The following is a 16,535-nucleotide window of genomic DNA, read 5'->3' as shown; positions in this document are numbered from 1 at the left end:
TTTGCGGTCGTTTGCTTCCCTCCAACTCGACAATGTGTTGAGTTGCTCCAATCCTGATTCATTGTCAACTAGCATTCCCCCATCCTGGGTCTCAGTTTCCTCTTTTGTAAAATGGGGCTAATGATAATACTCGGCCGTTTGGATCCATGGGTTCGGCATCCGTGGATTCAACATCCCGTGAATCAAAAATATTTTTAAAAATCCAGAAAGTTCCAAAAATGAAAATTTGAATTTTCCATGTGCTGGTAACTATCTACATAACATTTACATTGTATTAGGTTTTATAAGTAATGAAGAGATGATTTAAAGTATACAGGAGGATGTGCATAGTTTATATGCAAATATTATGTCATTTTATACAAAGGACTTGGACACCTGTGGATTTTGGTATCTGAGGGGGTTCTGAACCAATCCCCTGTGAATACTGAGGGACGACTGTACCTACCTCATAGAGTTGCTGTGAAGTTAATGAAGCAGAATACCTGGAACACAGTAAGCTCTACACTGGTGTTCATTATTGCTATTGTCTTATGGGTTTCATGAGCTTCACCCAGTTTTTCCAACATTAAACTCTACACTAAAGGTCTAAGATAATAACTAGATGAATACTCACATACATGAATATTTAAAGCATCACACAAATTTCAATGTTGTCTTCTGAAAACACAGACTCTTAGGTCTGAGAAGATCTAGCCCTCGCAAGTCAGCGTTTCCTGATTTGGTAGCTGAGATTTACGGCAGCAACTGAATCTTTTATCATGACCCAATACATACATACTCACTTTCAAAGGGGGAAAAATGTCCCTGAACTAAGATAGGAAAACTGTGTGTTCTGGGGGCTTCCCTGGTGGTGCAGGGGTTAAGAATCCACCTGCCATTGCAGGGGACACAGGTTTGAGCCCTGGTTCAGGAAGATCCCACATGCCGCAGAGCAACTAAGTCCGCGCACAACTACTGCGCCTACGCTCTAGAGCCCGTGAGCCCACGTGCCATGACTACTGAAGCCCACACACTTAGAGCCTGTGCTCCACAACAAGAAAAGCCACCCCAATGAGAAGCCTGCGCACCAAAACGAAGAGTAGCTCCCATTCGCCACAACTAGAGAAAGCCCACACGCAGCAATGAAGACCCAGTGCAGACAAAAATTAATTAATTAATTAAAAAAAAACTTGTGTGTTCCGTGCCTTTGTGGCTTACGCAAATCACTCAAGCAACCTGTTTAAATCAGAATTTGTTAGTTGGTGCTCCACTTCTAATCTCTGTCTGACACCAGTTCATGCGCCCATGCTAATTGTCAGACATGGCTGTTGATTCATGAAACCTCGTTATTCTAATTATCAGCCACAGATGCAGTCTTAACATTAACTCCCAAGATCATCCTGCCCCAGACTGATAGGGATGTGATATTTCTACAACCTTGTGAAATGAACTTTATACTTTGTTCCTCATTTTTTAAAACTAACTATTTGGGTAAACAGTCTGTTTCCCAACAATGTCATCCTTCCATACCCTTTCTGAATGGATATACTCTTTTATCACACCTTGTTGGTTCTCTTGCCAGCAAGTAAAGAAATTCTTCAGGATGCCGAATGTCAATCTAGAAATGTTCTTTTTAACAGTATCTGTCATGAAACAAAAGTTTCAGAAAACAACGTTTTCACTTACTGTGTGTGATGCATTCTGATATTGCCTTCTTATATTTAATTTCTTTAAAAAGATACTATTCATGACACACTATATTGACTCCATGACCCATGAGTGTTCTTGGAACTTTGGTTTGAAAACTACTGCACTAAATTCCCCCAAAGAGACCACAGATTTATTATTTTAAAATGTACATGAAATATCTGGCAAGGATTGGGTATGGAAAGGGTGGGAAGGAGAGTACTTTCAAAATATGAGAAATAGCATTAAACGTTTCTGGGGAGTGATGTGTTCAAGTTTCTCTTTTTTGTATGAGTAGGAGGGATGTATAACGACCAAGAGTTAGCAGCAGGTTGCCAGCCTAAGGAAGAAGAATGAAGAGGCTATTGGGAGAAGCGTGCTTGAGAGCAAAGAGAGGTGGGCTCTGGAGGTTTCCCCACCTGACACGGTTCACACGAGGCAAGGAGCAGCAGAAGTTACCAGAGCCATAGCTAGAGGGGACAGCGCTCAAGAGGTAGGAAGTACAGGGCCAGACCATGGTAGGAGGCAAAAAACACAGATAAAAAGTACTGAATAGGGTAAAACTATATGGCAAATGTTTTATGGGAAAGAGCCTGAGGCTCTTCTTAGAGACAGCAGTAATCAAAGGAGTGCTATAGTGGAAGGTTCCTCTGCAAAAGGTGGTAGTTAGACCCCCGTCCCATTTTTAAAAGCTTGACTCTTCAAGACTCTCCTAGAATCGGAATCACTGTTCTACCTCCCAGAGTTCAGGCATTGATACTGAACTGCTCCCAAATACTTGCCCCCTTTCCTGCTCCCCAGTTAGCCCTGTTGCAAATGTCTATACATGTATATGAACATAGATATGGATACAGATATAGAGTTAGATAAAGATAATAAACATTAAAATAAGGAGTTTCGTATGTGATACAAATTTGTAACCAGCATTTAGAGAGAAACTAAGTTTTTTCTCCTATTTGCTACGCACTTTAATTTTTGCTGGTTAGGCAGAGTTTACTCTCTCTTCTGCCCATTGTTGGCAGCTAAAGTGTGTATAAGGAGATATTGTTGGTAAACTTTAAAAGGTGCTTTAAAATAATGCTTACCAAGTGTATTACATGTGTATTTGAAGTTATTAAACTTTCAAACAGCATAATAATGTGAAAATCATTTCACATAAGAATAATAAATGATAACTACTGTTTAGGTCGAGGGTTTACACAATTATGTCTAGGGTACCCATGATACAGAAAAGTTAACTAATCTACTGAAGGTTACAAAATTACTAAGTAACAGAACTGGGATTCAAAACAGGAGTCTGATTTGCTCCATTCTGAGGGCTCTAGAGTCTGTGTTCTTAACCACTACACTAACGTAAGCAAAATAAATAAAAGAAAACCATTCCCAGTAAAACTGTGCAAGGACAAAGTCTCAAAAGTGGCTCATGAAAGAAGTCAGAATATTTTTAAAGCAACAACAATTTGACTCTCAAGAGAACAATGGAAATGAGCAGATGACATTCTGAATGTACTGAAAGAAAATAATTTCCAATCTTTAATTCTTTACTCCATAAAAATTCATTTCACAGATAAATGTAAAACAATGATATTTATCAGGCAAACAAAAATTGAGAGTGTTTGCCTCCAGAAGATGCTCACCACAAGAAATTCCAGAATATGTACTTCAACAGAAAGAAGTTGATCCTAAATGGAATGTCTAAAATGCAAGAGGGAGTAGAAAGCAAAGCAAATGATGAATATGTAGAAAATTCTAAAGGAAAATAACTCTTGTATAAAACAATTAAAAATAATATTTTGGTTAAAAAAAGAAAATGTACAATAATATCATTCAAGTCATTAGAGGAATAAAGATCATTCATTAACTTTAGACTGGGACTTCCCTGGTGGTCCAGTGGCAAAGAATGCAGGGACTTCCCTGGTGGTTCACCTTCCAATGCAGGGACACCGGTTCGATCCCTGGTCAGGGAACTAGGATCCCACATGGCGCGGTGCAACTAAACCCGTGCGCCACAACTACTGAGCTCGCGCGCCTCAACTAGAGACCACGCGCCACAAGCTACAGAGCCCATGCGCTCTGGAGCTCATGTGCCACAAATACAGAGCCCACGCGCTCAGGAGCCCCAGAGCCACAACTAGAGACAGAAAACCCGCATGCCACAACTAGAGAGAAGGCTGCACACTACAATGAAGAGCCTGTGCACTGCAACGAAAAAAATCCCACATGCCTCAACGAAGATCCCATGTGCTGCAACTAAGACCTGACACAGCCAAAAATAAATAAATCTTTCAAAAAAAAAAAAAAAAGAAAGAAACTTTAGACTTTGATATGTTGTCCTGAGGGTAACCACTAAAAGCACAGCAAAAGAATGCATAATTTCAAAGTTCACAGCAAAAGAATGCATAATTTCAAAGTTCAGCGAGGACAAATGAATGAAAAAAGTAATCAATCCCAAAAAAGGGAGAAAGACAGAAAACCTGAGGAAAACAGAAAATCTGAGACAAGTGAAAACACAAAATAATATGGTAGATTTAAAACCAAATATATTATTATTTATATTAAGTGTGAATGGACTAACTTCTCTAGTCAAAATACAATATTGTCAGACTGTATTTTAAAATATCCAAGTGTATACCTTTATTTAAAAATACAATTAAGGGACTTCCCTGGTGGTCCAGTGGTTAAGAATCCACCTTCCAATGTAGGGAACTCGGGTTCGATCCCTGAGAACTAAGATCTCACATGCTGCGGGGCAACTAAGCCCGCACGCTGCAACTACTGAGCCCGTGCGCTTTGGAGCCTGCATGCCACAACTAGAGAGAAGCCTGTGCACTGCAATGAAGAGCCTGAGCACCGCAAAGAAATATCTCATGCGCCACAACTAAGACTTGGCACAACCAAAGAAATAAATATTTTGAAAAAAAAATTAAAACACAAGTACACAAACGGGTTGAAAGCAAAAGGTTAGAAAAAGAAATATTATGAAAATAACAACCACAAGAAAGTCACTTTCCTCTAGTAATATCAAACAAGGCAGGCTTTATGAGGGAAATATCATTATTATGAAAAGGTCAGAAGTCACTGAATTCACCAAGAAGTCACAATGCTTATTAATCTGTTTGCACCTAAGAACAAAGCCTCACAATTAGGTAAAGTAAAATTTGACAGAACTACAAGAAAGAACAAAACAACAGCAATCTCAGTGAGAGAATTAAATGTTAAAATCTCAGTACAGTTGACTCTTGAGCACACGGGTTTGAACTGCACAGGTCCCACTTTATGAGAATTTTTTCCAATAAATACGTATGATTATACTACACACTCCATGGCTGACTGAATCCAAAATGTGGATATGGAGAGCCAACTGTAAAGTTACACATAGATTTTCAACTGTGAGGAAGGTCAGCACCCTGACTCCTATGTTGTTCAAGGGTCAACAGTAATTGATTTAAAAAAAATAAATCCCACCGAGGCATGTGGGATCTTTTGTTTTGATTTTCAAACAAAAATAGAAAAATCACCAAGAATATAGAGTATCTGAACAAGAATATACAAACTAACCTATTGGAAATATATCAACACTGCCTCAACAACTGAGGAGAGCACATTCTTTTTAAGAGCAATGGAATATTTACACAATAAACACCTTCCTCGCAAAAAAAAAGCAAGCTTCAACAAATATCAATCATACAGAGCATTTTTTTTATTACCACAGAACAAAATAATCTACGAATAAATAACAAAAGATAACTAGAAAAGCTTCATATAGTTTGTAACTTAAGAAACATATGTTGAAATGACCCACAAGTCAAAGAAATCACAATGGAAACTTTAAAAGTTATTTTTAACTGAAAGATGATGACAATACTATAATAAAACTTGTGGGATGAAGCCAAAGCAATATTTAGAGAGAAACTGATAGCCTTAAAATGCATAGATTAGAAAAGAAAGAACTAAATATTGAGCTAATATCTATCTCAAGAAGTCAGTAGTTAGGAAAAGAACACACACACACACGAAAAAAACAGTAGAAGAAAGATATTTAGGGTTAACGAAATAAAACTAATTAATGAGAAATCTCTGGTGATAATGACCAAGAAAAAAATGCACAAATAAGCAATATAAGGTGTGAAAAGGGATACTTCACTACAAATACACCAGATAGCTTAAAAATATGAGAGAAATTTTAAATAAAATGGGAAAATTCCCAGAAAAAGCAACTTAAGCAAAACTGACTCAAGAAGAAATAGAAAATCCCAATGTTCTATAAACAGGGGTGATAGTTAGAATACTTAAAACTTGGTTTGACAAAGGCACTAACCATTACAACAGATATTAGCCCAGTCAGAACTGATACCAGCTGTGATAACCAGTACATTAGTACTATTGCTTAAAGACTGCCTCTAACTATGGAGAATTACATCACTAGTCTTATATTATCTCACAACAAAAACACAAGGGCTTTATTGATGAGCTCTTAGCAAATATCTGAGGAAAAAGGTTACTCCAAACTTACACAAACTTCACTATAGAACAGAAAAACACGGTTATATTTATCAACACATTTTATGAGCCTAGCAAAAGCCTCATACAGAAAATATCTGACAAGGATAGCACAAAAAGGAAAAATTATAGTCCAATATTACTCTTGAAAACAGTGGCAAAAATTCAATATGAAACATTAGCAAACTGAATCTAGTAAAATGAATACATCATGACCAATTTGAGTTTATCTCAGGAGCACAAGGCTGATTTAATATTATAAAATCAATTACTATATTAAGAGATAAATGATAAAATCCTCTTAATAGATACAGTAAAATATTCACGATAAAACTTCCTATTAAGGTGGCAATAGGAAAAAATTTCCTTAATGTGATAAAGGATAACTACAAAAAAATATTAAACATCATATTTAATGGTAACACATTGGAAAGTTTCTCTTTAAGTTCAGGAAAAAGGAAAATGATCAATATGAATCCAACTTTCCCAGGATCTCTTAATTATTTCACATTCATTCTGCTAGACAACATAGATTCTAAATTGCTGTATATTTCTGTCTATATGATAAGAAGATCTTCTCTACTCTTTAAGTTATAATGGCTTCATTAAACTTTATATCCAATTGTAAGATTTAGCTTTATAATTATATTACATACCATAGGTTCTGTTTCCTTTGGAGGTTTTTCCAGGGGAGGAATGTACCACTGAAAGCAAAGTTCTTTGTTTAAAGCTTGTGTTGCTACAACTGAGGACACCACATCTCCATATGATGGGCTGGCAAAGAGTTTTAATGATAAATTGGAGTGTAGAGAACTGTCAGTTGTTCCTAACTGGGGAACAAACAGAAACATCAGCTTAATTGCTGGTAATGAATTTATTCAATATTTAAAACATTCATTCAATTTTCATTCAATATTGACTATTGGAAAACTCGGGGAATCATCTCAGCTTGTTTTATGGATGTAGGTCTTAAAACTGCCCCTGATTACCACAGAGAAGATTCTTTTATAGAAAAAATTTATTTCAAAACCCAGTGAACTCAACAAATGTCTTCCACTTTGGTGAATATTCAAGAGTAAAGATCTAGAGGGAAAATGTCCATGCTATCATTTCAGTCTCAAGGTCACCATGTGGTCTAAGAACATCTTCTACTTTTCTTCTTGTTTATTCACTGGTGAATATACTGAGGGTTTGGTTACAATTTATTATCTACTTTCCAATAGCATTCTTTGCAGTACCATATGCAAAATAAGACAGAGTTTTTGCTCTAAGAGGTTAAAATCCATTACTCTCATTCCCTCTTTAAATGAATGTAGCTGATTTGTAAGTTTAGTCTTGGTGGATCTGGGCCCAGCTCATCTGATGGAACTTGGTCCCTGAATCAGGAGTTTTCAAGTAACAAAAATGTGTAGACTGCAATTGGCAACTTCATAAAATATTTACTTAGATTTTTAAGGTAGCTGAGAAAGTAAAGCATGAATGCTATCAACAAAATAAGAGTCTAGCCAGAGAGATAATAATGCTGATAATAATATCTCAACTCTATAAAGGCTTTTCTTCAATGGAGAACAAACTATTTTCAAAATTAATTTCTTGTTATTCCCAAGATTACAGCATGGTAGCTGGAAAGCAGTTCTTCTACTAAACTCTTGACATCTAAGGTGTCTCAAAGGCTCGGTGACCAAAGGGAACATGTCAGTGGCTAGAAACAAATGCCTGGTGTTTCTATAACACTTTGTACCTTCCATTTCTGAGTCTATTCAAGACACAATAGAAGACTGTCAAAGTCTTCAAAATAAAAATAAAGAGAGAAATAAATACATTGACCTTTCAAGTTGTCTACCAATAAAAGAAAAAACATGTCTGGACTGAAAGGTAATATCAAAGGTGAAAACTATTTTAAAATGTCTAGAGACTATCATAAAGGGATATGATAAGCCAGAATCCTCATTTATTAGCACTATGATACTAAAAACATGACCAAAATGCATAATACATAAGATTATTAGGGTTAAATAATCATTTAAAAGTGCTTAATAAAGATTAATTCTATGTCAGGCAGTTCACCAAAAAATCAGGTAAATAATTGATTCAGAAAAAAATTCTCACATTTTTTCATATCTGAGCACTTTTCAGAGGTTCTGACTATTTTAGCAAAGAATTCATATTTAATAACTAGCTAAGTGGAGAAAAATAAAAAGCAAATACCTTCTATTTCAATATATATAGTGTTTATTAGCATGATGGCCTAATAATAATAAACTATAACACAAATCAATATTAAAATAGGGCATTTAATTTTCTATTCACTTTTTAAAAACGTAATATCTAATTGCAAATGGGATTAATTACATAAGCTAGTCGATGGGCTATACACCGAGTGCTTTTTTTTTTAGAAATTTCATGTAATGTCTGAAACATTTATATTAACATATTTCTATAAAAATAATCCAAAGAAAGTTTAGTATTAGTTGTTTTTTTGTTGTTGTTTGTTTATACTGCAGGTTCTTATTAGTCATCAATTTTATACACATAAGTGTATACATGTCAATCCCAATTGCTCAATTCAGCACACCACCATCCCCACCCCACCGCAGTTTTCCCCCCTGGGTGTCCATACGTTTGTTCTCTACATCTGTGTCTCAACTTCTGCCCTGCAAACCAGTTCATCTGTACCATTTTTCTAAGTTCCATATACATGCGTTAATATATGATATTTGTTTTTCTCTTTCTGACTTACTTCACTCTGTATGACAGTCTTAAGATCCATCCATATCTCAACAAATGACTCAATTTCATTCCTTTTTATGGCTGAGTAATATACTATTGTATATATGCACCACCTCTTCTTTATGTCCATCTGTCAGTGGGCACTTAGGTTGCTTCCATGACCTGGCTATTGTAAATAGTGCTGCAATGAACATTGGGGTGCATGTGTCTTTCTGAATTATGGTTTTCTCTGGGTATATGTCCAGTAGTGGGATTGCTGGGTCATATGGTAATTCTATTTTTAGTTTTTTAAGGAACCCCCATACTGTTCTCCATAGTGGCTTTATCAATTCACATTCCCACTAACAGTGCAGGAGGGTTCCCTTTGCTCCACACCCTCTCCAGTATTTGCTGTTTGTAGATTTTCTGATGATGCCCATTCTAACTGGTGTGAGGTGATACCTCATTGTAGTTTTGATTTGCATTTCTCTAATAATTAGTGATGTTGAGCAGCTTTTCATGTGCTTCTTGGCCATTTGCATGTCTTCTTTGGAGAAATGTCTATTTAAGTCTTCTGCCCATTTTTGGATTGGGTTGTTTGTTTCTTTAATATTGAGCTGCATGAGCTGTTTATATATTTTGGAAATTAATCCTTTGTCCGTTGATTTATTTACAAATATTTTCTCCCATTCTGAGGGTTGTCTTTTCATCTTGTTTATGGTTTCCTTTGCTGTGCAAAAGCTTTGAAGTTTCATTAGGTCCGATTTGTTTATTTTTGTTTTTATTTCCATTACTCTAGGAGGTGGATCAAAAAAGATTTTGCTGTGATTTATGTCAAAGAGTGTTCTTCCTATGTTTTCCTCTAAGAGTTTTATAGTGTCCAGTCTTACATTTAGGTCTGGAATCCATTTTGAGTTTATTTTTGTGTATGGTGTTAGGGAGTGTTCTAATTTCATTCTTTTACATGTAGCTGCCCAGTTTTCCCAGCACCACTTATTGAAGAGACTGTCTTTTCTCCATTGTATATCTTTGCCTCCTTTGTCATAGATTAGTTGACCATAGGTGTGTGGGTTTATCTCTGGGCTTTCCATCTTGTTCCATTGATCTATGTTTCTGTTTTTGTGCCTTGATTACTGTAGCTTTGTAGTATAGTCTGAAGTCAAGGAGTCTGATTCCTCCAGCTCCGTTTTTTTCCCTCAAGGCTGCTTTGGCTATTCGGGGTCTTTTGTGTCTCCATACAAATTTTAAGATGATTTGTTCTAGTTACATAAAAAATGCCATTGGTAATTTGATAGGGATTGCATGGAATCTGTAGATTGCTTTGGGTAGTACAGTCATTTTCACAATATTGATTCTTCCAATCCAAGAACATGGTACATCTCTCCATCTGGTTGTATCATCTTTAATTTCTTTCATCAGTGTCTTACAGGTTTCTGCATACAGGTCTTTTGTCTCCCTAGGTAGGTTTATTCCTAGGTATTTTATTCTTTTTGTTGCAATGGTAAATGGGAGTGTTTCCATAATTTCTCTTTCAGATTTATCATCATTAGTGTATAGGAATGAAAGAGATTTCTGTGCATTAATTTTGTATCCTGCAACTTTACCAAATTCACTGATAAGCTCTAGTAGTTTTCCGGTGGCATTTTTAGTATTCTCTATGTATAGTATCATGTCATCTGCAAACAGTGACAGTTTTACTTCTTCTTTTCCAATTTGAATTCCTCTTGTGTCTTTTTCTTCTCTGATTGCCACGTCTAGGACTTCCAAAACTATGTTGAATAATAGTGGTGAGAGTGGACATCCTTGTCTTGTTCCTGATCTTAGAGGAAATGCTTTCAGTTTTTCACCATTGAGAATGTTTGCTGTGGGTTTCTCATATATGGCCTTTATTATGTTGAGGTAGGTTCCCTCTATGCCCACTTTCTGGAGAGTTTTTATCATAAATGGGTGTTTAATTTTGTCAAAAGCTTTTCCTGCATATTGAGATGACCATATGGTTTTTATTCTTCAATTTATTAATATGGTGTATCACATCCATTGAGTTGCATATATTGAAGAATCCTTGCATCCCTGGGATAAACCCCACTTGATCATGGTGTATGATCCTTTTAATGTGTTGTTGGATTCTGTTTGTTAGTATTTTGTTGAGGATTTTTGCATCTATGTTCATCAGTGATATTGGTCTGTAATTTTCTTTTTTTGTAGTATCTTTGTCTGATTTTGGTATCAGGGTGATGGTGGCCTCATAGAATGAGTTTGGGAGTGTTCCTTCCTCTGTAATTTTTTGGAAGAGTTTGAGAGGATGGGTGTTAGCTCTTCTCTAAATGTTTGATAGAATTCACCTGTGAAGCCATCTGGTCCTAGACTTTTGTTTGTTGAAAGATTTTTAATCACAGTTTCAATTTCATTACTTGTGATTGGTCTGTTCACATTTTCTGTTTATTCCTGATTCAGTATTGGAAGGTTATACCTTTCTAAGAATTTGTCATTTCTTCCAGGTTGTCCATTTTATTGGCATAGAGTTCCTTGTAGTAGTCTCTTAGAATGCTTTGTATTTCTGTGATGTCTCTTGTAAGTTCTCCTTTTTCATTTCTAATTTTATTGATTTGAGTCCTCTCCCTCTTTTTCTTGATGAGTCTGGCTAGTGGCTTATCAATTTTGTTTATCTTCTCAAAGAACCAGGTTTTAGTTTTATTGATCTTTGCTATTGTTTTCTTTGTTTCTATTTCATTTGTTTCTGCTCTGACCTTTATGATTTCTTTCCTTCTGCTAACTTTGGGTTTTGTTTGTTCTTCTTTCTCTAGTTCCTTTAGGTGTAAGGTTAGATTGTTTACTTGAGATTTTTCTTGTTTCGTGAGGTAGGCTTGTATAGCTATAAACTTCCCTCTTAGAACTGCTTTTGTTGCATCCCATAGGTTTTGGATCATCGTGTTTTCATTGTCATTTGTCTCTAGGTATTTTTTTATTTCCTCTTTGATTTCTTCAGTGATCTCTTGGTTATTTAGTAACGTATTGTTTAGCCTCCATGCGTTTGTGTTTTTTACGTTTTTTTCCCTGTAATTGATTTCTAATCTCATAGTGTTGTGGTCAGAAAAGATGCTTGATATGATTTCAATTTTCTTAAATTTACTGAGGCTTGATTTGTGACCCAAGATGTGATCTATCCTGGAGAATGTTCCGTGTGCACTTGAGAAGAAAGTGTAATCTGCTGTTTTTGGATGGAATGTCCTATAAATATTTTTTATACTTATATTTATATTATGAATTTTCTATTCACTTAAAAAAATATAATATCTAATTGCTAATGGGATTAATTACATAAGCTAGTCAATGGGCTATACACTGAGTACTTTTTATATGTTTGATTTATTGTTTGAAAGGAATGAAACAACAGACCTACCAGAAGCACTCTTGTTCGCCACGTCCTATAACCAACAAATCACTTTGCACTAATCAAATATTTGACCTTACGCAGTCTGTCACGGTCTAAACATGAATAACTCAGCATTGTGCAGTATTTTAATCAAGTCCTTTTTGGTTTTGGGAATTTTTAATGTAATTTGTTTAGCACTTTTGTTTTTCCATCACAAAGCTTCAATAGACTTGACAACATACAGCTTCACAAAGCTGATGAGCATGACATGTAGCAATGATGGTTCTGGAAAGGCATCTACTTCTTTGTGGGGGAAAAGCAGGTTGTATCAAAGTATGGAAAGAGTTTGACTGAAATAGCCTCCTGAGTGATTAAAGGCTCAAAAATGTTTTTATAAAAATCAGCCAAGCTTGGAGGTTATTTTTTTAAAAATCCAAAGGCTTTATGCTCGTTTTCTGTCTACCCCAGTGAAACAAACACATGATTAGGTGGCTTGCACCTGTCAGGCAAGTGACAGTGATCTCCGGAGCTGATTATCCTGGGAGAGTGTTACACTAATTATATCCGCCCCCCCCAAAAAAAAAGAGCAGGTGAAACAACTCTTTGATAATATTGCTACCATTCGAAATATCACATGTATTGATATTTACACTGTATTCAAGGTTGTACGTTTGCAGCGTCATCCTTAGGAACTGGATAATGATGGGCTGACCTTAATACTGAAATATTCAAGCAAAGCTCCTTTCAGAACAGTATTTATGATATCACACATATTAGTTTCCAAACTCTTATAAAATATTCACAAGAATACATCCATTGAAACTACAGTTCTCAACCTTCCCATTCTCTCTCCCCTAGTCCAAAACACCTGAAGTGTCTGGGACATGTGGCAGTAAACCTCAAGGTAGTCTCGGTCCCGAGGATGGGTGAACCAGACTCTGGTGTTAGATGGAAACGATGTGACCCCACTCCACAGTTTCCTGCACTGTGGAGGGCCAGACATCAATGATACATTCCTGGCCTTTCCACCTCCTCTCACTCCTCTCCCTCAAGAGAATTACTTCATTGGTGAATCTGAGAAAAAGAATTTTGAATATCCATTATTCTGCTCTCTCTGCTTATGAGCATACTGTTTGTAGGGAGTGAACAGTCTCTGCTCCTTCATGCAACAGATTTTAAAGGGTTTCTGTCCCCACAGATTTTAAGTAGGCCTGTAATGATCCCTCTCCCTGCCAAAACCCCCAAGCCTGGATTGGTAGAACTGTAAACGTTGCTAATCACGACTAGGGAGACCATTTACCGGTAAATATAAACCATATCCTACAATATCAACTTTGTGATTCACAAAGTTGCATATTTATTAATTCCACCATGGCTTACTCTTTTATTTCTCAAAGATTTAGAAACTGGGGCAGGAAATGGAGATGCTGAGTATTGGCCATCCCAATACCCCAGAATCCAGAAAGTAATTTGAAAAATCCTCCTATGTGGATTCCAATACACTGCCCTGGGGCCAACTCCATAACCCCAATTGAGGATCATTTCTTTAACTGAATTCTTAAATATTCCTTAGTAGGTCTTTCCACTACTTTTTAAAATCACAGTTTATTCACAGTCACCCTACTCTCTTGTTCCAAAGAATGATTTAAAAAAAAATTTTTATTATTATTTACCCCAAACATAAGGTTACTATACTCCAGTAGGATAAAATGAGAAAAGGTTCCCATTTGGAACAAGCCACATTTTCAGGTCACTTCTCTCAGAGAGTTGAAAACAGAAACATGAACGTGTCTGGTATGGGCAAGTCTATAATTATAAAAATTAAAGTACTGTATGGTGAAGTCCAAAGTCAAGATAATTCAAAATAAATGAATGTTATTTTCCTATTTTTGAAAGAATTCTACGCAAATGACTTGATTTATTCATTTCACAAATACATATTGAAAACTTACGTTATGTCCTCTTAAGTTTTCTAGTATCTCAAACTCTGTATCTCAGAGCTGAACATACCAACCTTCTCCACAAACATTCTCACCCTCTCGCCTCCACTGTATCTGCTAATGGTGTTACCATGCTCTAATGATCACAGAGGTTCCAAATGATGAAATAAACATTGATCATTCTCTTGTCTTCACTTTCCATCTACACAGGGTCACTAAGCTGTTTTGTTTTGTTTTCAATTTTACTGAAGCCATATCTTTTACATCCATCTCTTCCTTTCCATTCCTATGGTCATAAGCTTGGTTACTTCATCATCTCTTTCTTGGATAACTGCCTTTCGTTTACACTTTGCCAATCAGCCCTACACGTTATTGACAGTAGAAATAACATTTTAATTTTCATATTCTTTCTGCTGTTAACCCTGCCATTTTCTCTTTAAAAGCATCCCTGAAGTGCTGCAATTTTCCTTTGTGCTATAACTCTACCCATCTCTCTCTGCTACCACACCAGAACTATGCACAGCGACTATGCCTTATCCATTCCCGCTTCCTCTACCAGATAAAAGTATCTGGCATATTGTTAGTATTCAACATATGCTTGTTGAATATAACAAACTTGAAACAAATCTCTATTTTTACTAAAACTCTGTACTTTTTCTGTGTCTTCCAATTCATCCATTTTGATAGTTTATTTTAAAACTACTATTATTCAAGACCCCAGTAGCTTAAAAAAAAAAAATCATTCATACTCCTCTTTTTATGTCTCTTCAATAGGTAACTTAAAAGAAGTTTCCATATTACATATTTTGGGAAAGCCCATCCAATTTAATAACACTTGCTGCCCTCAAAAAAAAAACAAACCTTCAAGCTTTTAACTTTACTTAAAAAACCTTCCCTTTACTATTTATCACAATCATGATTGCAAAAAATACACAGAATGAATTTTTTTATTACATGTGTAAAACAAAGGTACAGAAATTGGGCATAGATTTAGAAACTCAGTCTAGTTTTCTTATAGGGTGATTATATTGAAATTTGTATAACTTCTTGGCAAAATGACTCCCTGAGAGATACTGTTATGTGTAGGAATATAGAAAATTCTGAGACATTTTGAAGATTTATGAGAGCAGCAGAACAGGACATAAGAAAACAGAAAATCCAGGATGTCTGGTTGGCCTCTCTCTGGTAAAACAGAAACAAGCCTTCCCAGGAACTCTGAGGGAACTAGAAACCTTTGTGCCAGCATTGAGGTTAATGTGCTTCTTTCGGAAATATAAGGATGATTCTAAGAAGTCTTACAGAAACATATAATGTTATGAAACATTACCTTGCTTGATGAGTCATATAAGAATTTTTCTGGAAAAGATGGATTTTCTATGACTTGAAATAGCTCTTTTGGAAATTCATCAATACAAGAAGAAGAATATAGCTGTAAGAATCTTTTAAGGAAAAAATGCATTTCTTTTTGGCGCAAAATCAATCCAGAGTTGAAAAGAGAAGTGAGAAGTGTGTCATCTGGCAAAGACATTCCAGATCCTGGCTTCAGAGATGCTTAAAGAAAAAAAAAAAACAAAACCAAAACACTAATATAGAGTCATGTTAGATAACAAAATGGTCTCAATATTGTTGGCCTTTACTCATTAACTTTATTCCTGTATATCCCCACCTCACCTAGTGGCTGCCCATGACCTTCTTCCATTTTTCAAGCTTATACACTAATAGAATTGCTTCTGGCCAAGCTTAGCAATGCAAAATATTCTATCTAGCTGTCTTATTTTGGGTTTCCCCCCCAAAAAAAACTTAAAGCAAAAATGTAGGTGCAGGTAATTTATTTGAAAACCGATGTCAAGTGAGAGAACAGGAAAAGTGTGATAGAGAGAAGAAAAGAGCCAATGAGATTGAGTTATGAAAGGGCTACAGCTATGGACAAGGAGGGCTCAGTCCTGCTGAGGACCTCCTGGAAAAAACATGTAACATTGTTCCATCAATGTTACAACTATCTACCAGTTCCCTACCTCAGGTTACTGCTGAGTGTGTGGAATCCCTGGTACTTCCAGGCTGTCCTGCCTGCATGCTGGGCCGTAGTAACTTCTGAGAAAGCCCAGAGCAGAAAGCAGTAAAATGTGGGCGATTGACATGGGAAGCCCCAGCAGGTGAATCCAGAAGTGAGCTGAGTTGATAAGGGGGAGGGCATCACCAGGGCCTGCTGCGCTGGCTCATGTCCACTTCCTTGACATTGAACTCTTGGCCCCATCACAATGCACCTTCTACCCAACACCTTTCTGAGTGCTTGTCCATCCCATCGCTAACTCCCAATAACCATGCTGAGCCACCCCGTGACTCGGCCT

The 16,535-nt window shown here is 36.3% G+C and overlaps 1 protein-coding gene across 1 annotated transcript in view; it reads right to left on the bottom strand.

The window, feature by feature from the left end:
* Positions 1-16,535, bottom strand: part of CFAP54 (cilia and flagella associated protein 54) — a gene marked incomplete at its 3' end in the record, with an annotated part of 310,342 nt that overhangs the window by 48,869 nt on the left and 244,938 nt on the right. Inside the window, exons 63-64 of the mRNA XM_082667031.1 lie at positions 15,515-15,738; positions 6,822-6,995 (exon numbers count right to left, since the gene is read on the bottom strand). Coding sequence (XP_082523157.1) covers positions 6,822-6,995; positions 15,515-15,738 — 398 coding nt within the window. The remainder of the gene's footprint in view (positions 1-6,821; positions 6,996-15,514; positions 15,739-16,535) is intronic.

Source organism: Grampus griseus, assembly GCF_964374135.1.
Source record: "Grampus griseus genome assembly, chromosome: 11".
In the NCBI taxonomy this organism is placed as follows: domain Eukaryota; kingdom Metazoa; phylum Chordata; class Mammalia; order Artiodactyla; family Delphinidae; genus Grampus; species Grampus griseus.
The sequence above is the reverse complement of the archived record's forward strand: the minus strand, read 5'-3'. Positions and strand labels throughout refer to the sequence as shown.